At 41.4% G+C, this 25098-nt stretch overlaps 1 protein-coding gene across 1 annotated transcript; it reads right to left on the bottom strand.

Annotated features, from left to right (window-relative positions):
• Window positions 1-17929: 17929 nt before the first annotated feature.
• Window positions 17930-18951, bottom strand: LOC116914992 (palladin-like). The gene has a single exon (XM_032919400.1). The coding sequence runs from the start codon at window positions 18863-18865 to the stop codon at window positions 17930-17932; it is 936 nt and encodes a 311-aa protein (XP_032775291.1). The 5' UTR covers window positions 18866-18951.
• Between the last annotated feature and the right edge of the window lie 6147 nt (window positions 18952-25098).

The following is a 25098-nucleotide window of genomic DNA, read 5'->3' as shown; positions in this document are numbered from 1 at the left end:
ATCACAGGTTTCTTCCAACTTTCTACAAAATATTTTTTATTTGTGTGCATATGTGTTGATATGATGTATGCACATGTATGTGTGTGCATTCCTGTGCACAAGCACAGAGGCCAGAATAGGCCTCTTTATCACTATCCTTCTTTATTCCTCTCCAGCTATGCTTTTGAGGCAGGGTCTCCCTAAACCTGGAGTTCACATCCTCAGCAAGGCTAGAAGAAATCAAGCTCCAGAAAACCCTCTTGTCTTCATCCATCAAAGCTGGTAGTTCAGGCATGTGTGAGATGTCTGGCTTGTTATATTGGTCCTGGAATCCAAGCTTAACTCTCAGGATTACTCAGTGAGTGCACTTGGCTACTGAACTACTTTTATGTCTTCTCAATTATTTGTAATAACCAACTGTTGTACATAGAACCTGAATGCCAGCTACAATGACGTAATAAAATATGATTATAAAAATAATAGATAATTATGCAACTAGTTTGAGGTTTTACATTTTTGCACAGACACCAGATATACATAAAATGAAAATAAATGGGCCAATAATTTAGGGGATGAAAGAAGGTGTTTTACTTGAGCTTCAGGAATCGCTTCATTAAGCATTTTATTTTCATTTTAACCTACTATTTATTTTGAAAAATATCGGTAACTGCTACTTTTGCAAGCAACTACTTGAATTAGAGTTATACCAACTGTATTTGATTTTGTGATAGTCTTTTTCTTTCTATAACGATGCTCTATTATAGGAACCACAGTTGAGTTAGATTTTAGGCAGGGTTTGAGAATAAAATTGGCCAAAGCTTTGATTATGAGATGATTGTACTTGATTTTTAGTAAAGCAAGCAAAACGTAAAGTCCTGGGTATAAAAATGTCCCTGTTTCTCTCTTTCATGTAGTGATGAACGAAGGTTCTGCCTTTCTTAACTTCATCCCATGACAGTGAGTGCTTAACAGACAGACCTTTTCCTCTCTTCCTCTGGCTCAACACTGAAGAAAGGCGTCAGGTCTTAAAGGGCAGAACGCGATTGTTAATGGTCCCTCTGACATTATGCCAGGGACTTTCTCCTTTCGTTTAGTCTGGACTTGTCTTCCTACCCCCTTTTTTGACTTAACTCAAATGATCACCCTTTTTATTACACTATTCATTCCACACTATCCTCTATTCATTGTCTTTATTAGAAATTTCTTCATCCAAGACTATATTAGATAGAAGGAGATGCTTATGAGGGTTGCTGTGGTGGAGAGTCTCCAAAGATTAGGATCAGAAAACAATAAATTGCATTAAATTAATACATTGGGAATTTGTCCACTGGGAATTTTTCAAATATATACCTTAGTAATGATCATAAATTAACAAAAAACAAACTTTGGGGTTGGTAATTCAGATATAGTCTTAACTATATGTCTAAGTTACTGTTCTATTGCTGTGAGAAGACACTACGATCAATGCTACTCAGAGAAGAAGTTGGAATCATGGTTTCAGGGTCTGTGATGGTGGAGCAAATGCACAGTGGCAAGAACAGCTGCGAGTTCGCATTTTGAGTCACAAGTAGTAGTCAGCTGAGGACATAGTGGAGATGGCGTGAGTCTTTTAAAACCTTAAAGCCTACCCCCAGTGACACACCCTCTCCAACAAGGATGTCTGAAACAGTCCCACCAACTCAGATCCGAGTATTCAATCCTATGAGCATATGAGGGGCATGTTCATTCAAACACTGTAAATGTGTCCTTCTATTCTTAGTTTCTTCATTTGTAAAATGAGCATTATTCATCCTATTTCGCATTGACAGAAGATGCCAGACTACTCAAGAGTAAGGCTATTGCATAAATGACATCTGTCGGGGGCTGGTCTGGTGCTGCTATATATTCAAATGTTAAATACTGGCTCCCAAAATCTGGCTGCAGTCCAGAGGAGCACTTTCTCATGAATAATGAGAAAATAATGTTATGTAAACTTTGCTCTACAATCTTCTCTGACTGGTTATATAAAAGTGACTGACAGCCAATTACAGGTAAGAACAGAGGTAGGTGAGGCTTTGGTTATGGGGTTGGGGTTTACAGGTAGGGAGCACAAGGAGAGGAAGAGAATGGGGTGGGGGAGAGCAATAGGTTGTCATTAGACAGGATGAGCTAGGAGTATATGGCTGAGAGAAGTGTAACCTGAGGACAGACTGATGGGGCAAGTCTCAAACAGCAAGTGATTTGGTGAAATCAGCTGACTAAATGTAAAGGCCTCAAAACATATGAAAATCATAAGAGATTAGAGACAACTTTGCGGGTTGAGGCAGATTGCTCCTTCTAGAAGGATCAAGAATGAGGGCAGTGTCGTGAATTAGCAAGCACAGTGGAGACCTGTATTGTCTAAGAGGGTCAGGGATCCATAAGAAAGTAATATACATAGCAAGTTCAAGGCCAGCTTGGGCTACATGAGACCCTGTTACAGAAAAATCACACTTGGACATGCAAGTGTGGGAAACACTGCTATGAACACCTTGGGGCTGTAGAGATGGCTCATCAGTCTAGAGCATTCACTTCCGTTCTGTTTGGTGCTCAGTCAGGTGGCTCAGTACTGCCTGTAACTCCAGGTTTAGAAGATCGTCTCCCTCTTCTGGCCTCCTTGAGCACATAGAAACACATAGGTGCATGCTTACACACACACACACACACACACACACACACACACACACACACACTAAACAACTTTTAAAATGCAGGTTTCTGGCCTGGTAAGGTGGCTGAACAGGTAAAGGGCACCTATTTCCAAGGCGTGTAATCAGAGTTCAATCTCAGGAACCCGCTACTAAAGCTTGAGTCTACCATGTTTATAGCTTTCCTGAGCTCAGTGAAAAAGGAAGGAATCCATTTTCTTAGCAGGGCTTCCTCTTCTCTGCCTGATCTGGGGAGCCCAACCTGAATCTCCTACCTAGGGAATTTCAGGTAAGCCTTGGGAGATTCTGGGTTCAGCTTCCTGGAACGCTTCTCTGAAAATGAGCCATCTCCAGAATCATAAGCCTCACCGAGTGAAACTCCAACCTTAAATGAACCACTTCCTGCTCTCCAGGCTTCATATATATAGCCCTTGGTTCACCCCGAATAAACTGTATGCACACACGCCGTTTCCATAAAAAATGTGATATACTAAATATCCCAAGTTCCCTTCCCTTTGGTTTGCTCAGGGTCTGAAGGGCTCCACGCAACCACAGGCCTACAGATGTCTACTGATGTTGTTTAGGCGGAAGAACCTCTCAGGGCAAGAAGAGTGGAGACAACTTTGTAGAGTACTGTGAAAGTCGATCAGTCAGGGTATCATGGAGCAAAAAGTGGTTACAGAGAATGTATGGATCCTCAGATTAGTTGATGGATATTTCTGTTTGTTTTGAGGGTGCCTTGAACTTAGCACAAATGCTAGGATGACTTTCACCTTGTGCAGCCCTCCTGTCTTAGTTCTAGGTGAGCCATGAAGTGCAGTAATGCTCTTGTCAATAACATCTCATTAGATAACAGATTGCTTGTATGTAATGGTGATTCTATAAACTTTTTAACGCAGCTACGAACTTCTGTGGCCCTAAGACACTAATTACAGTTGTCATAATGCCACACCATGCATACTGGCATGCTTGTGATGACACTGTGTAAACAAATGACCATTCTGCCTGTCACGTCAAAGAACAGCTAGCGCACGGAATTACTTACTTATCCTAATACTTGATAATGTCAATAAATACATGTTACAACCTCAGGATTTTTATGTTTGTTTGTGTGTTCAGCTATGCCCATGTATAGGTCAAAGGACATCTTTTGGGAGTCCATTCTGTCCTTCTGCCAGTGACTCCTAAGGATGGAACTCAGGTCATCATGGTTGGCAGTAAATGCCTGTACAAGATGCATCATCTTTTCTAGTCATTATGGCACTTTTTCAAGTTTCTTCTTATATGTACATATAAGAAGTTCACAGTGGGGTTGAGAGATGGCTCAGTCATTGAGAGAGCACACTACTCTTACAGAGGACCCAAGTTCAGTTCCCAGGACCCGTGCCGTCAGGTGGCTGTAACTGCTTATAACTATAGAGTTAGCCAAAAGGACTTGATGACTCTTCGGGCATTTGTACTCACACATACCTACACACAGACATACATACACACATAATTTAAAATTAAGTTTTTAAAAAAGTTCCCTGTAAAATAGTATGCCATGTTATGTTGTCAGCCGCCTCATATCTCACAATTGCATCAAGAGGCCTGCAATGTATGTAGGTAAGTTGCCCTGTGTTGTTTAAACCCACCGTGAAAGTGGTTCTGGAAACTAGAGTTGCTCCTTTCCCTGTTTCAGATCTGATCCTGTTTGATTCTAAATGTCTTCCAAGCATATTGTTTGGGGCTGGTCCCCCTCATTGTGTGACAGAAGGGCAAAAAGTTTAAAAAAAAAAGCTTAAGTGGAAACATATCATTGTTGAAAACAGCCGAACAGGAAAGCATTCCTAACAAAACTTGCTTACCCCAGTCCCCGTGCCTGCATGGCAGAGAGGAATGAGCAGTTCAGTCTAGTAGAAGCTCACTAGTAAGAGGGTAGGGAGCACCTCCTCAGTGGGGAAGGCCAGCTGGCTGACTCAGTTTCCCCAGTCCATTTGTGTTAGGCATTGCGAGCACTCAGTTTAATGGTGTTACCTCTATATACTGTTATTAGTTTTTTCACTTGGGAGCCCCAACCAAGGGGACACCTGCTTTGCCCAGGATTCTCTACTAGGGACTCCCGCTGGCTCCCTTAGAGAGTGTTTCTTACTATTTCTGCAGAATATTCTGAGCACCTGACTTGGTAATATTTTGGTATCTATCCATCTCTTGATATTCATTGTTTTACTTTAGCTTTTATGTAAATGCTATACTTTTCATTTCAAATCAGAAGATGACAGCCACTGCAGATCATCCTTTAGACCCTACAGATCAGGGCCACACCACAGCATTGACCTATGCCATCTGAACTGTGCCAACATACTGAGATGCTTGTGTAATAACAAAATCATCATGCTTCTTAGAGTGCATCCCTATTATTAAATAACATACAGCTGGATTTGGATTCAATAATCCTAATCAGTGTTGTATCAGCCTGATCCAAAGGAATCTCTGTTGAATTTTCTTTCTGAGCTGTTATGAAAGACTTTATGAAGGCAAATGGAAAGAGACAGCACTAGGCATTCTCTTCATTCCCTGCAGTACCCATCCGCAGAATCATAAGGAAGCAATCCCGAGTTCATTACACTAATCCTATTAGCATCTTTTAAAACATGACTCATGCCCCTTCAGAATGATTGCTGTCACATCAATATTAAATGTTTGTTATCGTGGTCGCATAACCACATGCGCAGGAGTAGCTCAGACTAATGCCAGGAGCGGCTGGCAAAGGGGGAAACTCTCGCTTGCTGATTTCTTTTCCTGACATGTTTGGTCTGGAAACACTTGGGATATAGATGTCATTGTGGTCTCTAGCACTCAGCCATTTCCAACTTGGCCTTCTTCATTTCTTCTCAGAACACTTTTTCATGTCATCTGCCTCTAACCTTCTACCTTGTCTCTTTCTGAGTCCCTTCTTGGGGCCTTCACTGGTCTCCTGTAGTTTCATAACCTCCGACTTGCGTCTCCCTTACCACTCTGATCATCTATGATACATTTACTCTATCCAACTGATGAAATATATCCATGTAGGGAAGGCCCTGAGAACACAGTCAGGTGCTAGCGTCCTAGTCGCTACCTCTGATTGTCATCTCAAGCACAGATGATTAGTTCAGATATATGTCATGCTGGAATAAAGAAAATGAAAACCAAGTTCTGTTTCTATAAACATACCTGGAGTGTAAGCAGGCCTGACAGAAGAAAGAGAAGCAGGAGGAGAAGGAGGAGGAGAGGAGGAGGAGAGGAAGAGGAGGAGGAGGAGGAAGAGGAGGAGGAGGGAGGAGAAGGAGGAAGAAAGAAATTATAAGTGTCAGGGAAACAGGCCTTGGTTACAATGCCAATGAGGAGAGGGGAGACAAAACAAACTGCTCTTACAGTTTGGATCATAGTTTATTCTAATTCCATGGCTATGAGTGAGAAAATTGCATGCTTCAACCGGAGCAAACTGTAATAAAAGACAGGCTTTGGTTGGGCTTAATCTTTTTCTGATTTATCAAAATCTGATAGCCAGAAACCTATCAAAGGAAAGAGCGAAAAAACTGTGTGACAGTTGAGAACTTGAGGAAGACCCCATGTAGAGTCTAGAAGCTGCTGGGTCCACAGAACCCTCTTTGAACCTAAGGTAGCTAAGAGCTAGCCTTGTCTTTCGAGAACATGGTGTCCGGACACCTGAGGTTGTGTGGGAAGCAGCTGGAAGGCAGAGAGCCGTGTTTAGACCTTGTTGGAAACACACCTTCAGATTCCAAGGAGCTAAAGGCATTGTGCAATGGTACAGTGGACCAATCAATGTTCAGATTTTCAGACTTGAAGATGAAAGGGACTAGGGATGTAGTAAGCTTTTTTTTAATTGGTAACATAACTCTTGCAGGTATATATTATAGATGATACAGTGCTTATAAAATTGCTTTGATTCGCAGTAAGACAGACACGCCTTGTTAACAGATTCATTATTTGTCTTGCAATAACCTGTTAGGGTTTGGAAAAAAAATCAATCCAAATACAACAGCTCTCACACTGGAGGGATGACACTTGTTCTTTTTTTGTGTGGGGTACTTGATGTTTAAACTATTGTTTTTCCTATAGAAGTACGACTGGTGACTTTTTAATGAGGTGGTACATTAGTAGGTTCCATTAAGAAATGGCAAAATAGAGTCACACCATAGGCTCCAATCTACTTCTATTAAACATTTCACCCAAATGTTAAAATCTGGAGTAGACATGATTTGGTTGGGATGTCACAAAGCTGACTGTGTACAAAGGACTGGTGTCTACTTCTAGTTAGTGAAATTGTCCCCAGAGGGACACAACAGCATTTGAGAGACTCTCCTTGCTTACCTGACCACTCCCCCATGGCACCTGACATTATTTCTGCCAACTCGGAGGTTACCTATCGTCTTGATATGCTCAGTGACTCCCCATGTTAACAATGCTCATACATGGTGCAGAAGACAGTTTCTTTAATCTTGTCTCTTCCTTCCAATAGCTACCTGTCCAGGGTTAAAATTATTTGTGTCGTAAAAGCTACCGTCTTGTGTTGGAGTCACAGTGGTCTTTCATAGCAAAAGCCTATCCACAATCATGGAACTAAATGCTGTCATTGTTGCAATGGCCCTTCCCAACTGTATTCCAGGCAGTGATGATGACTTGTCCTTACCCTTGGCACAGCATAATTCCATGTAGCAGGGTTCTGGCTAACACAGGCCAGTGCGTTCCTAATTAAAATGCTGGCAATGGAATATAAGAGTTAAATAGTACCATGCTGGATTACAAATCATATTTATTCTGTTCTTGGCATTACTGCTCTGTTTGTGAGTGAGCGAGCGAGGCCTGGCCCATGGCACCACTGCTCTGCTCCCCAAAGCTGCATCAACTGTGTTTATTCTACCAGTAAAGATGTTGTCGATGCTCCCTCGTGTCAACACTGAGTTGGCCAGGGGTGCACACGGTATGACATTTTCTGAGGAGGACCATGAAATCATTGATCATGGTGCCCTTCTTTTTCGGGTTTCCTTGATATTGCCTTGGGGAATGGAAGGAAGCCATCCATAGGCACCTGCTTTTAGAGAAGCAATCAACATGCAGACTGGAATTACCTCTATGCTGGTAAAAAATGATTTTGAAACTCTTTCTTTTAAAGAAAGAATCCATTTTAATATAATGGGAGTTTTCTTTTTTATTATTAACATTTTTCTTTTCTTTTCTTGTTTTCTCTTCCTTGTCCCTCTACCTTCTTTTTGGAACATTCTCCTCTATTAACTGTCAGACCCTTTCCCCAAAGCTCTTTCTCTCTCAGAAGATACACTTTTCCAATTCTTGCAGCCAAGGTTCAATGCCGTCCCCTTAGGAAGAAACCTTATTTCCTATGGTGTCCTTGGTTATGCTTTGGGGCTGAATATTACAGACTACTAGACACTGGCTGCTGAGAGCATATGCAGAGGTAGCCTTCACTGTTGGGACTCATACAGAAGAGAACAAAATGACTTCCTGTGCGTTTGTGACTTTTCTGTCAAGGAATGGTGGTTCACTTTTATTCTAGCAGATTATTCAACATATCACTAAATTTTGGCTCAAAGAACTAAAATGAAGCAGGAAAAGTATTCCTATAGCAACACACCATTTGAATACGCCAATGAGAAGGATAGTTTTGCATCCTGCTTTAAACGCAGCAAGCCGTGGTGGGTTTCAGGCATAATTCTATTTGCCACAGTTACATTTATAATGTCATTCCTAACAGTCAAAAGAATGTGGTGTTTGCAGAGAGCTTGTAATAGCTGTAATTATACGTGCACACACTGCGTGCTTCATAGTGAGGCATTGCCCCAGGCAAATGAAGAAGCGGGTCACGAAGAAATGAAATCAGTGTCCTAGGAAAGACGTGGAAGCGTGAGCAGCTCTTGCTGTGGAAGCAGCAGAAACTTCACAGTCGGGTTCTTGGGAAACTACAATTTCATACCATTAAGTGTGCAGAGGCTCGCTCATTTCCTTGTGAGCATTTTGCAGTATTTTCTAATACTTAAGCAAGACAGTACAAAATCAAAGCCAACCTGCCCAGCTTGGGGAAAGTGTATATTTGTTATTCAAATTATTTTTAACGATTCCTTCCTGCTAAAATTATTGGGATACAAAAACAAGGAGCAAAGTGTTGGGAAGCTACTTTCAGTGGACTTTAGGAAATATTTAACGGGTACCTCTGAGACAAGCTGAGGAAATGGAGGGACACTTTAAAGAACCTCAAGAAAACAACAGTCAGGAGGCCTGGGTCAGGAGAGTTTTCCACAATGGCTGTAAGTCACGATACATGGCTGACCTCCACAGCCCTGAAGTTAGCAAGAGGATGGAGAGACCATTAGGTGTATGTGGGGATTGGAAGAAATCTCTCTTTCTTGACTTGATTCCCATCCCCCACAGCCATAAAGAAACTGAAGGCCAAGTAAGGTAAAAGTTGCTAGAAAGTAGAAATATACAGAGACTCGACACAGTGACTCCAGGGGATTCTTAGTGGAGTCTGACCCTGATAGTCAAACCTAGGACTCTGAGGAAATAGACACGGAAATGCCTTTAAGCATGTGATTGTGTTTCTTACAAGCTCATTGTTTGTCCTATACTGCTGACGGAGGCAGTTTCTTTCCATTATCCCCATAGTGTTGTGCATGCTTAGGACTTAGAAATGGAAATTGAAGTGCAAAGATTTTAAAGACAGAAAAGAAGAACAATGATTTTTGAGCAGATAGACGATAGGGGATCTTTTACCAAATCATCAGTAATAAAAGTAAGAACCTTTTAAAACATTTATTTAATAAATTATGTTATTGTATTTTGTGTGTGTGTGTCTATTTTCTCTCTCTCTCTGTATGTGTGTGTGTGTGCGCACATGTACATGTGTGTGTGTGCATGTGTGCGTGTGCACATGTGCATGTACTTACATGCTGTACCCACAGTGTTGAGTTCATCAGAATTGTAGCTACAGGTGTTGGTGAGACTCCTGGCTTGTCATATGGGTGCTGGGGCCCAAACTCTGGTCCTTGTGATTATACAGCACGCACTACTAATCAATTAGTCATCTCTCCAGTTCCAAAGAAACCACTAAAAAATAACTTTACAAGTGAGATGTTAATATATGTTAGCATATTACTGCATGCCCAACACAATTTTAAATTCTTTATCTGTCTTGGTTGACCTAAACACTGCCCTATAAGTATGTATAAGTATGTATGGTCATTATTTTATTTTACTAGGAAGGCTATTGAGGCATGAAAGCTTAAACTTACCAAGTTGCCTATCTGATACATGGCATAACCAGAATTTCCCTCACTCTACAATCTACTGTACTCGGCTGTTTTGACAGGTTTTTTTTTTTTTTTTTTTGCAAGCCAATTTTTAATTCTGAAGGGATTCACTATACATGTCTTTATTTCTTAGGTGAATTTACTTTAATGGTTGTTTGTTTATTAGTTTTCTTTTCAACTATGGAAACTTGCCCAATGAGAGATAAATTGATATGAATTCCCAGTTTGGTTCCTGCTATTGATGACTGATATCAATGACAGTTTTCATCAACAAAAATTCCTCACTGCAGTAATACTACTTCTTCTTGAACACAGAGGTTGCTTTTTATTTATTTAATGTTCTATCTATCTATCTATCTATCTATCTATCTATCTATCTATCTATCATCTACCTACCTACCTACTTATCCATCCATCCATCCATCCATCCATCCATCATCTATATCTCCCTCCTCTTTCCTCATCTTCCTCCTCCTCCTCCTCCTCATCATCATCTATATAGTGTTGTGTGCATGTGAAGATCATTGCCTGCACAGCTGCACATGTACCACATTGTTCATGTGGTAGTCAATGGGCAAACTGTAGCCATTGGTTCTCTGCTTCATCATTTGGGTTGAATTTAGGTCTCATCAACCTTGACAGTAAATGCCTTTGCTGCTGAGCCATCTTCCAGGCCTTGAAGCTTGCTTCTTGACTCCCTGAAACAGCATTGTGAGCAGCCTTATTGTGGATATCATGAATGTGCTTGTCACATACCCTGGTGCTGCCCGGGGAGAGGAAATGAAACCGGAAATGAGGTGAGGTAGCAACTGGCCATCTGTAAATGTTCAAACGATGAAACAGCAATTCCAGCCAGGTCTGATACCTCCTGCGTCAGCAATACAGAGCAACTCCATTTTCTCAAGATCTGAAGCAAAAGATTCAACGGTCTGATCAATGATAGCCTTCTGTTTAAACTACCACAGAGATAAACCCAATGTTTTAAAGGAAGAATTCCAAGTGGGCAGGCACTGGAGACAAGTGGATTGAGAAAGAACAGAGGTGTGGGAAGGAAGACCGAGCATCAAGCAGACCACCATACACTTTTGGTCTGTGGGCACAGATATGTATGTGCAGAGAAGGCATAGAGAAGGTTCCATTTCCACATCGCCGAAGGGCACTACTCCATTAAGGAGATCTTTTGGTTTCTAGTTCAACAGTAATTTGTTGTTCTAGGGAACATTTCTTGACATTTGTTACACAAAAAGGCCCATGTGGAGAAGAAAAAAAGAACTCAATAACAAAAGAGTAAGAAACTCCACACACGTGCATGAATTCAAGTGTCTACATTTTGACTTTTTCTTGTATCTTCTGTAGCCAAAAACCTGGGTAGAGTATTTCATTAAAGGTCTTTGGCATAAGACTGAAAACATAATATTTTATTGGAACACGACAAAATCAAAACAAAAAAGTGATTTTTAAAGTCCTAAAATATCACTGACACAACCCAGAAAAGTGGTTAACAAATAACTTATAATGGAAAATGACTAAGATCCACCTATTCAATTCATGTTGCTAGAGACGTCAAGACGTTTTTAATGATGGTTTTCTTCTGGTACTGGGGACTGAATCCAGGGCCTTGAATGTGCTGGGCAGATGGTTTTTCACTGAGCTATATGCACCTGGCTCTTCTGGGTGGTTTTTCTGTACTAAATTATGCACAGTACCAGTGCATAGATAGTATAGATGGTAAAGGAAGATAAAAGGCAATGCTTTTAAGGTTATGCTGTGACCACAACCGAGGCCCCTTGCTTCTTTGTCTCTGTGGTTACTGTCATATTTAATGTAACATTTGACATTCTTGTGTACTAGTTTGTATTCTGACAACCTCAGCAGGCTTAAGATGATGTTGTTTTAGAAAGTAACTTTAAGAAAACCATTTATTCACGCCAGTTGTGTATATTCACGAGGCCAGGCTGTCCTCAATCCCCCTTTTGCTATGAATGGATAAGGCTCCTGCTTCCACTGTTCGAGTGTTTGTTGGCTTGTGTGCTCATTTTCAGGTGCTTGGTATCAGACCGTGCGCTTTGTGCATGTTAACCAAGCACTTTGCTAACTGAGCCACCGTGCACTTCTCTTTTTGGTTGTGAGCCTAGCCTTTAATGGCTGAGCCATCTCTCCAGCCCTGTGCACTTCTTTTTAACTTGCTTACTCTTAATTGGTATTTTATTTTTGAGTTTCAGATCTGATAAATTCACCTCTGGTTTATTCATTATGTATATATCTTGATTTAATTTATTCATTTACTTTTATAGCTTTTTCAGTTTTATTGAGAACACCAGGGCAACATTTTCTTCCACCTTGGAGTGGAATTTACTCCCGGAGTTATTCAACATGTATTTATTGATCACATATTAGATGTCAGATGCCATTTTAGATCACAGACACCAATAAATGCAAAAAAAGGTAGGTCCTTATACTCAAGGATTTTTAATTCTGTTGAAGGAAATGGATAGTAAAATTGAACCAGTAATCCACAGTATGTCATAAAAGTTTATGGAGAAAACTGCCAGATAGTACAATTGTGTGGTATGGGCAGGACCTCTCTCACCCCATTTTAACATAGGGTAGATATAGCAAGACATACCCCAAAGATACTTTATGGAAAAATTTGAAGAGAGAACATTCCACGCAGAAGGAGCAGAAGGCACAGAGGGCCCCTATGAAGGAGGTGCAGTAAGTTCCCTTAGACTGATGTGGACTCTTCGGTGGTAAGAAGCCGGGATAAATCAAACAGAAGAGACCTTATTAGGATCTGCCAGGACAGTGCATTTTATTCCATATATAAAAAGTCACTGCATGTAGTGCTATGATGACAGTTCATTGAAAAGGACTATGATGGGAGTCATGGGGACATGGATGAACAAATGTAGGCCCAAGGAAGTCTATCAGAGGGCAGTGCTAGCATCTGAGAGAGAGCATGAAGCTTGGAGGGGAGCAGACTGGAGGTGACGGAATGAAGAATCACAGTTTGGAGATCTGAAAGGGAGATGGACCAGAGATGGGGTTGAGAACAAGCACACTCAAGGGTGACTGCAATAATTTTTTCTAGAACTTCTAGAAAGGAAGTTTTGACACTTTACATTAGATCTCTACAGAGATGTTATGTAAAGGTTTCATGTGTGTACATCTTAAACTCACTGCTTATCCTAAAACTGTGCTCCAAATTACGTATAACCATGTGTCATATTGTAGTAACACCAAATGTAATTGTCGATTATTTTTATTTTGATAATCTGGTGGCATATAGAGTTCTCAATGTTGGCTATTCTTGGAATAATCTTGGGCTAAGCCATGTGTATCTTCACATCTATAATCTACTGGCTTTGGTGTGACTGCCATATTGTCCCAAACCACCACAGTCCATACAGATGGTCTTACTAAGATAAATATCCGTGGTATGTTTTATTTATTATGACTATCCTTAGGGAACATAAATGCCCACAGACAGTGCTGTATTGATTTCATATGGACACTCTCGTTGCTTTGTTTTGATGAGGATCAAGGTCTTGCTCATGTAAACTATGTGGAGGCACTGACGGTGCTGAGTTTTAATTATAAAAAGAATTTAATTAATTGCAATTACATATATTAAATAAAACTTTACAAGACTGGTAAGTATGGCCTAATAGGCATCTGTTTGAGGAACCGTGTCTGGAATATTAAAGTGTATGCTGGATCCTTTTTACTTCAGTAGTTGAGTATTTGAAAGTATTTTCCCTTTCATAAATGTAGGCATTCACCTTACAATTTCTGAATATGAAAGTGTGTAGATCGCTGCTCACAACTAGAAGACTTAGATTTCTTTACAGCTATTATGCAGAGAATATGCACGATCTTTTAACATTTGTGCTGACTGATGATCGTTAATGGGTTGAAGAGAAAGAGACACAATCATGAGGAACTATGGATCTCTTTGTGTAGAAAATATCACGCCACCATCTCTTTGAAAGTATTTGGAATATGATTTCCTCCACTCTACTTCTGGAGGTTGCCACTGAGCCAGACACAGCAGTTCAGTCAGAAGGACAGTGGCGGGACCTTCTTATGGATCAGACCGAATGATAGGAATAAAACCACCTGACTTACATTCTAGGCTCTGTGATTAATCAACCTTTTTTTTTTTTACTATTTGATGCATCACTGTACAGTTTCATATCTAGGGCCTCTTAAATTTAAGTGGTTTAAAAGATACAAGTTCCATTAAAAATACGTTTAAATGCAGAAGCTGAGTCTGGTGTATATGCTTCAATTCCAGCACCAAGGAAGCAGAGACAGGTGAATCTCTGAGTTTGTGGTCAGTCTGGTCCTATGTAGCCCTGCATAGTGAGTTCCAGGTCAGCCAGGGTTACATAGTGGCTTCTGTCCCAGAAAACAAATAAGAGGAGGGGAGGAAGAGGAAGAAGAAGAGGAGAAGGAGGAGGAAGACTCTTTTTATAATAACAAAGTCATGTTGTTTTGGGACTAAATTTAGACTCAAATCTAGTCCAGACTGATCTAAAACTCAAGATCAATCTGCCTCTATCCTCCCAGTGCTAGGATTATAGGTATATATCACAACCTTCTATGAACTAGTTATCCACTCGAGAGTGCCGAGGACCAAGATTGGTGAGTGGTGTCCGGTATCCCGCCCCCATGCTCCTCTGAAGGCTGAGAAAGGAGCACCATTAGGACAGGACAGAATGGAGAAACAGATGATGTAACAATTCAACTTGTATGAGACTGGAGAAACAGCTCAATCAGGAGGACCAGAGTTCACATCCCATCATATGGCCCAGAAGGTCTTTAATGCTGTCTTTTGGCCCAGGGGGCAACTGCACACACATGTGCACATACACTTACAGAGACACACATTCAGCAGCATAAGAACACACTCACAAATAAATAAAAATCTTGAAAAATTTAAGCTAAAATTGTTAAGAAATAACTTATATACAATTTTAATGCTACGTACACACAACTTCTCTTTCCTTTAATTGTTGAGATTTTTGTCTGGAGAAGTAAGAATAAAGGAGGGAAAGAACACTGCTTTCACATTGTACCAGTGGGAACAGCGTGTTTAAAGTAGGAATGCCATGAAATGACTGGCCTGCCTTCTCATTACTGTTCCTCCCACTCCTCCTTTTAACTGGAGCTCCTTTATCTAATTTATTAGTTTGACGATACCCAGGGTTTTCTTCTGTTTTGATCTTTTTAAGACAGAGACTCACCATATAGCCCTGGCTGGCCTGAAACTCACTATGTAGACCAGTCTGGCCTTGAACTCAAAGGAGATCTATCTGCTTCCTAGTGCTGGGATTAAAGGCTTGTGCTACCAAGTCTGGTCTGAGGCTTTGGAGCAGTCTCAGTTTTGGCCTTCTTTAAGGATCTCTAAGCTAGCAGTAAGTAGCCTAGCCATGCTGTTGTAGGAAGTTGTTCGTTCATACTGGCTCCAGCACAAAGGCAATCACTAAACGTCGGCCTCATTTCGTCAGAGCTGAATGCAAATTCCTTGTGCTCTTCCTGTGTCCTCCTGGAACCCTGGTCTGGCTGCTTCCTTGCATATACTATTGACAAGTGAAGTTTCTCCCAGTGTTCTAGTCCCTCAGGATCTCACCACCTGCTGCCATACCTGCCAACAGTGCATTCTTTTCTCTGGTCTGCCCCCCACCCAGCCACACCCTGCCCCTTCCCAGGATAGCTGCCAACCGCCCAATACTATGTGTCTCTGTTTGCTAAGCCGTATCTCTTGGGCTTTTGCCCACTGATTGCTTCAGATTCCTTGACACTCCCTTCCTCTCCCTAAGACAATCAACGACTTCTAGATCCTTAGAAGGTATCCTGCCAATGAACTAGGTGTCACTAATATGTAGGCCAGTATCCCTGGACTGATGCAGGCTGAGCCAGTTTCTCATGTACCCTTGTGAGTACTGTTTTATTAAAGGTTTTCTTCCTGACGCAAAATTGTCTTCACAGAAGGTTCTCCACTAGGACCATCCATCACATGTCTCATGTGGTCAATAAAGTTTAATGATCATGAAGTTTGGTGTACTTCCAAATGCATGATCAAGATGACCAAGATCCCTCAAACAGGAATGAAAACAAAACTCCTGGCCTCATTGTAGATTTATATCCTTCTTCTTAAAGCAAATTAAAACAAAAATGAACCCTAAAGGATACAAAATGGCCAGTTAACTAGACAATGGGCAATGGAGTATTTTTACCGAAGATCTAATGACTGTTTACCATATCTAACGAACATCGGTCATTGATTTTAGTACTTTGAAAATAACTAACAATACTATGCTACTAACTAAATGTCTAAACCTACTGTCCCCAAGAAGCCCAAGCATGATTTTGATGCTTCCCTATGTTACCAGACAACTAACTGAACTTTAATAAGGGATCCTGGCCTGATCATTTGATTGAGTCCTTTGGTGCTAAGTGGAGTGCTTTCGGTCAGTTTTGACAAGTTATGCATTCGCCACTGAATTACACTTGGAAGAGGCTATTTTGCACATAAATGTAAATCGAACCACGAAGTTTCAAAATCAGTAACACTGTTTTGCATACGAATATATTTCTCAGCGAGTATTTGCTCCTAAAATCCGTGGGTTTTAAAAAAAACAAAATAGAATCTGAAAGAAACCATTACTCTTACGGAAAACACATAAACGTAGAACACAAGAACACAGCGGCTGAAAGACCCATTAAGAAGGTTTTTACTGCCCCCTGCTGTCCATTTCTTAAAAATATCAAACATTACAGTAAAAACTGACTGTGAGCTTGTGAATTATCCTGATGCTTTCTTCTGAGCGATAATTGTAAAGTAAGAAACCAAGGCCAGCGACGCGTGCGTGAGCTTGCACGTACAACGGCTGTTTTGACTTACGTGGCTGACTTTGTCCACTCCATTCTTTCTGTAAGTTAAATTACTTGAGTTTGCTTTTAAACATTTGCATCGTTGGGATGAAGCCTCCAAATAACTGAACAAATGCCCATCTTTATAGTGTAAACCTGACTCGCAACTAAGAAATCAGACACCCTAAGGAGCCTGGGTAACACTAGCTACAGGCCACAGTAAGGCGCTGTTATTTTTACATACGATTCAATTCAGACATTATAAAACAGAATGTGATTTCTTATTACACTTTTCATCTCAGGGTTAAAGACACCAAGTCCCAAAAGTGTCTTGATTTAAGAGGCGAGTCCAAGGAAGATCCCTGATTGGAAGCCCCGCGATATGAATTTAAGGGCCCTCTCCTAAACTTTTATTGCACAGAAGGTATATACCCTGTAGCTTAATAAGAGGAATTTATAGGAGTTACAATGGACATAGAGGTAGCCTTCTTCTTTGGCTCTCTGTTTGCACTCAATTCGCGGTCTCATCTTTGGCTGTGTCCTGTCGCTAAACATAGGAAACCAGCCTGCCGTGCTACGGACTTGGTTTATTGGTCTTTGACACAGAAATTCTGCCTACTCTGCCTGCCACATTTGGGAGATGTGGGTGTGTGTCTGTCTCTAATTAATAAGGCAACCTGGTCCATTCCTTAAGCCTGATGTCTATTTTAGGGTTTATCTCTGCTTGATCTCTGTACACTGTCATCTCTGTACCTCTAGCTTTGGGGTAGTCTTTTTTTTACCTTCTTCAGTGACTCATGATTAAAACCACGCACCTTTCTCCGCACTTCCGATAAACCATTTACGCATTTTACACTGCCTAGGCTCTGTAAAATCTGCACTCCTATATAACAGCCTGCTGGAATTTCTCATGGCCTCTTTACCTGCCCCACCTGGGGTACCTAGTGGTGTTGGCGATTTGGCCTCCTTTTAGTCTGGCAGGTTTTTGAGAAAATTCTACTGCAGAGACCAGAGGAAAAACAACCCAAGAAATCTCTCCTCTTCTCCCTTGAAGTAACACCAGAAGTCAACGAAGTCGCTTTACATTCACAGTAAGAGTTCTTACCTGACTCTGGGAGCTGGGTTTCCAGTGACTCTACACTCCAAATAAACTCTGCTTCCTTCGGCAACTTCTTGGCTCCTCAGCTTCTGGATGAAGCGAGGTGCAGACGATGGCAAGTGGCGGGCTTTCTGGGGCTGTGGGTGCGGGATGTGAGTGTGTGGCAAGGTCTCTTCTGCAGCCTTGTGGGCCTGGTAGCAAAGGCTGCCCTGGGGTTGCTTGACCTCTGCGTCCATCTCGAGTTGGTCTAGCTGGTCTGCAGTGGGGCTCTGGCTGGCTGAGGCACTCATCAGGGTTGATGGCTGATTTTTAGGAGACAGATACCCACTGTCTGGTGACGAGGACTCACCATTAGGGCTTCTGTTTCTTGGCTTGGCTGCCTCTCTAAATATGGACGTCAGTTCCTCGATGAAACTAGCTGCCTTGTCGCACAGTTGGCTCTGAGGGCCAGCCTTGCTTTGCTGGGCAGCCTTGGGCTTTGCACTTGGATTGGGAACTTTTGCACCTCGTTTTTCAGCCTTGCGTAGGCTCCGGATGTAGCTGGGGCTGGCCAGCAGGGGTGATACCCCAGGTTTTCTCTTTGAAGCCGCCGGGGAAGTGATCCTTTCAGCTTGTTCTGCTAGAGGCTGGACAGATGCTCGCCTATTATCCCGAGGTCCTTCTGAGGAAGTCTGCTCGCCTGATTTCTTCTCCTCATAGGAAGAAGTTTCGCAGAGGCTCGTAGGAGACTTGCTGAAAATCTGTGAGATCTCCTTTTCGGAGTCAAAATCTTCAGTTTCAGAGTTGTCTATAGCTCTGCGTGCCAGGTCAAGGCTTTTATTTATTTCTTCCTGGCTGAGGAAAGCAGAGAGGCCTGGGAAGAAGTCAGCACTTCTGCCCTCTTCCTGCACGTCTGATAAGGAATCATAGAAGGAGTCGTGGGAGGAAGTCTCTGACATATTTGAGCAGTCTACACACACTTGTTACTTGTAGCAGGAAGCTGGAGGCACAGGAAACCTGTGTTCTTGCTTTCTGAAAGACAACACAGAATCTTCATCAGTGTTAATAACCCTTCCCCTGTTTTTTTTCATATCATTAATAACAACAAATTGAAAGAAACTTTAAGATGAGCCACTAGAGCAATCTTCTTTATTCTATAAATTGGAAGAAAGACCAAATATTTGTGTGCTTACAACTTACAATCCATTAAATTTTTATTTTAGGTTTTCGAGGTAACCTCTTGCTATGTAGCTCAGCCTGGCCTTGAACACACAATCTTCTTATCTCTGCTTCCAGATCTAAGTAGCTCAGCAACTGGAGGTCATATTTAAGTGATCCCAAAAAATTCCACCAGAGAACTACTAAAGCTTATAAACACCCTGCCCTGAAAAAAAACTAGGACACATGGGCACTGAAAAAAATTTTCTTATCTTTAACTGAAACAATGGATCTCACAATAAGATCTAAGAAAAGACACTGAAGCGAAGATCAGATGGTTGATTAAAAGAAAAATGGCCATTCTACCAAGAAGTATCCAAAAATATCCCCATCAAAATACCAATCCAATTCTTGACAGCATGGAGGAATAACAAAAACCCAGGATAATTGTAAAATACAAAAAGTTCAGGGGGAATCACTAGAGATCTCAAACAGTATTACAGAGCAATAGTGAGAAAACTGCATGGTATTAGTACAGAAAGACAATGAATAATGGAACAAATGTAGAAATTTCACCCACACCACTTGATTTTTTTTGACAAAGAAAACCATCAGGAAAAAAATGACAGCAAATGGTGCTGGTTCAACTGGAGAACATGTAGAAGAATGCAGAACGATCCATGCCATTGTTAAGTCCAAGTGGATCAAGGACCTCCACATCAAACCAGTATTGTTAAATAAGTCTAAGGTGGTTCTCACTGGAAAAATTTCTAGACAAGGAGGGATATACCCAAAAGGATGTCCTTCAACAGAGGAATAAACAAGGCAGGGAATGTTCAACATAGTTAGTCATAAAGGTCCAAAAAAAATGGGCACATAGGGGACATGGAGGTTCCTCATTGAATTGGACGTTGAACTGCCCAAATCAGCTTGAATTACCCAAAGATTCCTAGAATAAAATGAAACCCATAATAGCCAAAGCTGGAAAGCAGATGCCCTTCAACGAGAGGATGTCTTTGGCAGGAAACCCACTGACAGGTCCACAGTGGGCACATAGATAAGTATTTCTATTAGCCCAAATGTACAGCAATTCGAAACTCAAGAGCCGGATGATCAAAATGAGATGCAGATCGCTCAAGAGACACAGCCAGAATACAGCAAATACAAAGACTATGTTGAAGGAATCCAAGGACTGGAAAGAGCTTGAAGGGCACAAAGACCCCATATGTATTTTCCAGGGACTAAGCCACTACCCAAGAGTTCACCCTCTCCTCTCTAGACTGTTGGGGATCAGCAATGGGGGAGGGGTCAGGGGGAACACTCAATGCAGCAATGCTTTCAGATAAGTGCTTGAGAATTTTAGTAACTCTGACTGTCCTAGTTTGTTTTCTGTTGCTGAGATCGACACTATGAGCAGAAGCAACTTTGGGAGGAAAAAGTTTATTTGGTTCATAGGTTACCGTCCATCATGGAGGGAAGCCAAGGCTTCCTCATGCAAGAACCTGGAGGCAGGAACTAAAGCAGAGACCATGGAGGGATGCTGCTTACTGACTTGCTCTCCGTGCTCAGCTCACTTTTTCATACAACTCCGGAGCACCTGCCCAGTGGTAGCACTGCCCACAGTCTTCTTCTCACATCAATCATAAAACAAGGACATGACCCTGGACATGGCCACAGGGCAATCTGACGGAGTCCATTTCCTGATTGGAGTTGCTCTTTGCAGGTGACTCTGGTTTGTGTCATGATGACAAAGGCAGTGTTCTGATAGAACACTGACTTTGTACACATGGCTCGAATCCACCAAGGGCAAATGTATAATCTCAGATTTCACCCATTTAATAAGTATAAATAGAAAGATCAAGCATTTGTGTGTTTACGAGTTATGATGTATTTATTTATTTATGTTTCTAATAAACCATTTCAACATTTCTTTTTGTGCAGTCATCATCGTGTATATTCATTCATTCAACATAATTCTAACAGCTAGCAATAATCACGTATTAACTTTCAGGTGCTGAGAGTAAATGTGCAGTCCATACTAAGTATTTCCAAACTGTTCTCTCTCTCTCTCGAGAAAGGATGTATAAATGTACTGTGTTTTTAACTTTGCGGCTTAAGCATTCCTGTTATATTTATTAACTGGTATGTCAGCATGAAGGCAGCCATAAATGAGATATAAATTAATTAGCATGACTATGTCCACAAACTTTGTGGACACCGATTCTTAAATGTTAATTTTTAAAAGTCGTAGCATTCCTGTTTTGTTTTTATTTGGAAACATGCCTAACTATGTAGTTCGGGTTGACTTTGGCCTTGGCCTTGCAGTTCTCTAGCCTCAGTCTATGAAAGGAGTTGGGATTAAAGACCTGTGCAGTGTGCACACATGTGCACACACTTGTTTATGAGCCCATGCAGGTGGCCTCATAGGTGAACTAGAGTGTTGGGGTACACTATGTGAAGGTATGTCTCTGTATATTCGATGTTCATTCTTTACTGGCAGCGAGCTAAATGCCATGAGGATCTTGGTATTGTCATTCCTCACTAGCCTAGAGGCAATCTACAATGGTATCTGATTGGCTGTAATAAGGATCTGACAGCCAATAGCTGCACAGAGAGTAGAGGGCGGAACTTCTGAAAGAGGGATGCTGGGAGAAGAAATGAGACTCAAAGATTCACCAGCAGACACACAGGTGAACTGAGAGACCAGAGTGGAGCAGAGAGGTAGAAGTAGGCACATGATGGGACATAATGCCAGGATTAGTCAGTTCAAGCTAGATAGCTGTCTGGGAGACTGCCCTAACTAAAAGGCCTAAGCTTTGAAATGTTAAAAAGCCTTTGTGTCATTATTTATACCACTGGCAGGTCTGAGAAAGTCCTGTTATAATAGGGTGTCATATTTCCTAGAGCTAGAGTTATATAGGAGGTTGTGAACCACCCTATATTGGTGCTCACTAGTCTTTTAAAAGAGCAGTAAAGATTCCTAACCACTGAGTCATCTGCCAAGGCCCTAAAGGGTTTTTGTTTTGCAGTGGAAAAAAATACATAGTTCTGTACATAAAATGTCAATAGGATGGATTAACTCCAGAGGATGATGTTTGCTGACTGCTTTCTGACCTAGAATCATGACATAGTCCTTCCATTCAAGAGTTAAAAAGTCACCACATGGGGTAATAAAATAGGGAAGTTGGAGCCATTAAACAAATGACATGAAGGCAATCTAAACATCTGATAGAGTGTCAAAAGAATGTGAAAAGTGCATAGGAACCATAGGAATAACGTGGGGAGGAGCAGTCTAGTCTTAAAGGATGTAGAAGACAGCTAGGTGTTCTGTAAAGGACATTTATCTGTGAATATCATTGGAATCAAATGATAGTATCATTTGGGCATCAGTTTAAACTCCCCTTTTGCTCACTGAAGCAGTGAGTCTTCTGTCACTCTAGTTATGATGTTCTTTTACTAGATGTTGTTTACAGCATCATAGGAGGAAAAGTTAGAAAGTCCCCAAGATAGCATTTAGAAGTCATCAAAGGAAGATATTGAACATGGTGAATTTCAACACATTCTGCCAGTAGTAACCTGGTGGGGTATTCCCCAGAAGTATGACAATTGGACCAAGTGAAGCAGTTTACCATCTAAGAACATCTGGTTTTGGGCATTGGAACTGCTTGCTTATCTAGCTTGATGAGCTGGGCTTGATGAGCTCCACTGTCCTGTTCCTATCATCGTACTTACCTTTATCAACTCAACGGTTCTCTAGTTCAGTGGTTTTCAGTCTGTAGTCACAACCCCTTTGGGGGTCGAACAACCCCTTCACAGGGGTTGTTCATCAGATATCCTTCTGTTAGATATTATACTCCAGTTTGTAATGTTAGCAAAATTATAGTTATGAAGTGGCGATGAAATAACTTTATGGTCGGGGGTCACCGAAACATGAGGAACTGTATTGAAGGGTCACAGCATTAGGAAGGTTGAGAGCCGCTGCTCTAGTTTCTTTGTCTTGACTCTTCTGTAGCATGGAGCCTTCCTAATTGTTCTCTTCATGAAGGAAGTTTGTACTCAGATCACTTTTAATATGTAAATATATTTTGTTTATGAGCAACAGGCAGTTCAACTCTAATTTTGAGATGACAGAATCATGGTAAAAGTAAACAAGTATAAAACAAATATGCATGTAAAATTTTATGTAGCTAATTAATCATGAAACCATTTAAGAGTTTACAACCCCATTTCGAAGAAGGCACTGAAGACTGCACACATATGTAAGTGATTATGAGTGTTTAAATTTTTTGGTAGACTTACAACTGGTTAAGATCTATACAACAATAAAATACAGCATTTGGAATCATACAGAATCCAAGTCAGTATTATTTTCACTAGAAAAAAATTGTATATCTGGGAAACACTCAGCCCTGCATGGTTACACATGTCTATAATCCAGTACCCAGGTGTTGGGAGGTAGCCTGTTCTAAGAAGAAAGCTCCCAGCAAGCCAGGGTCCACAGTGAGACCCTCCGCACAGAGAAGAACCAAGATTCAGGTCCAGGCAGTTAATCTATAGCTGTCTTAACCATGTACTTTAGCACTGTTACATTATAGTTTTACAAGCAAGATTCCTAAACCATGCATCATATTAATAAAACAAGATCAGAAACAAGCTCCATACATCACTAACTCCTTTATAATTTAGTATAAGATGAACATACTATGATACGTTTTAAAGCTTCAGGAAAAGCATTGTATAAGGGAGCTTAAGCCAAGTGAATGATGGGAAACAGCCGATTCTTACTGCTAAGTTGGGAGTGTTTGCTGCAGGCATATATTGTCTCACCTGCTTACTAATTCACATGTTAGCTTTTCAACAGGCGCCACCTTATAGGATTCAGTCGTCAGGATTAGGTGCCATTTAAAAATTGCTTGCACAGTGAAAAGTGAATTAATAGCATGATTGCGTACCTGCTCTAGATTTAATTTTCAGCTCAGTTATTGCTGCTGGAACATGCACTCGGGCTATGTAAAACGCTCACTCAACGTGCAATGAACAAAAAGGTTTCTAGGTGGCCTGAGGTTACTGGAAAATTGCGCTTCAGAGATTTTTGTGTCAGTCAACACTTCAAAAACGAAAAGACCGTCTTCCAAAGGAATGATACACAACTGCAAACATCTCCATTATTTCCCTGAGACTTCCTGTTGGATGCTAAATCATGCTTTTTCTAATCTGATGATGCTGTGAGAGATGCGGACTATGAAGCAAAAAAAAAAAAGTACAACTTATCTTGCTTTTGGTCTGTAAAGAAGGAATGAGAGAAATGACAGTGTAAGGGGAAGTGTGATTCTAATGTCCTGTTCCCCAATTGGTTCTTGATTGTAAAGAAGGCCAGATGGAAGGTATGGGTGGGACTTCTGGGTCCCAGGAGGAAAAGGCAGAGGCAGAGAAGGAATGGGAGAGGGTCTTTCCTGCCACGCATTGGAGGAGTAAGAATGCAGCAACCATGTAAGGTCTCCAGGGGAGCTAGGACCTGCCGCCTCTGCTACAAGTGAGTGGCCAAGGATGTTTGGCAGGGGTTAGGTGGGACTAGCCACCAAGATTTGGGGAAGGTGGAGAGGCAGAGGTAATAAATTGGTAAGGGCACACTTTTCTAGGAGAGAGAAAGTAATGCCCAGTAATTGTGCCAAGGAGGCAAATTGTAAAGAAATGTGTGTGTGTGTGTGTGTGTGTGTGTGTGTGTGTGTGTGTGTGTGTGTGTTTTATCTGAGGATTCAAGGGTCTCTGGTGGGACTGGTAGCATGGTCCACTTCCCAGAGCAAAGGTCAGTAGAGCAAAAGGGAAGCCAGAAGGAGCCAGAGCATGGTTGAACCCTGGCAAACGCAGTAGCTTTTAAAATTACATGCAACTCGCCAGAGGAAAGTGTTTCTCCTTCAGGAAGCAGCACAAGCATCTTTTTTTTTTTTCCTTTTCTTTTTTTCGGAGCTGGGGACCGAACCCAGGGCCTTGCGCTTGCTAGGCAAGCGCTCTACCACTGAGCTAAATCCCCAAC

This window comes from Rattus rattus, chromosome 13 (genome assembly GCF_011064425.1).
Source record: "Rattus rattus isolate New Zealand chromosome 13, Rrattus_CSIRO_v1, whole genome shotgun sequence".
Classification (NCBI taxonomy): Eukaryota; Metazoa; Chordata; class Mammalia; order Rodentia; family Muridae; genus Rattus; species Rattus rattus.
The sequence above is the reverse complement of the archived record's forward strand: the minus strand, read 5'-3'. Positions and strand labels throughout refer to the sequence as shown.

Coding starts and splice junctions, on each gene's coding strand:
- LOC116914992 (XM_032919400.1), bottom strand. CDS start 18,865: ATGTCAGAGACTTCCTCCCACGACTCCTTCTATGATTCCTTATCAGAC.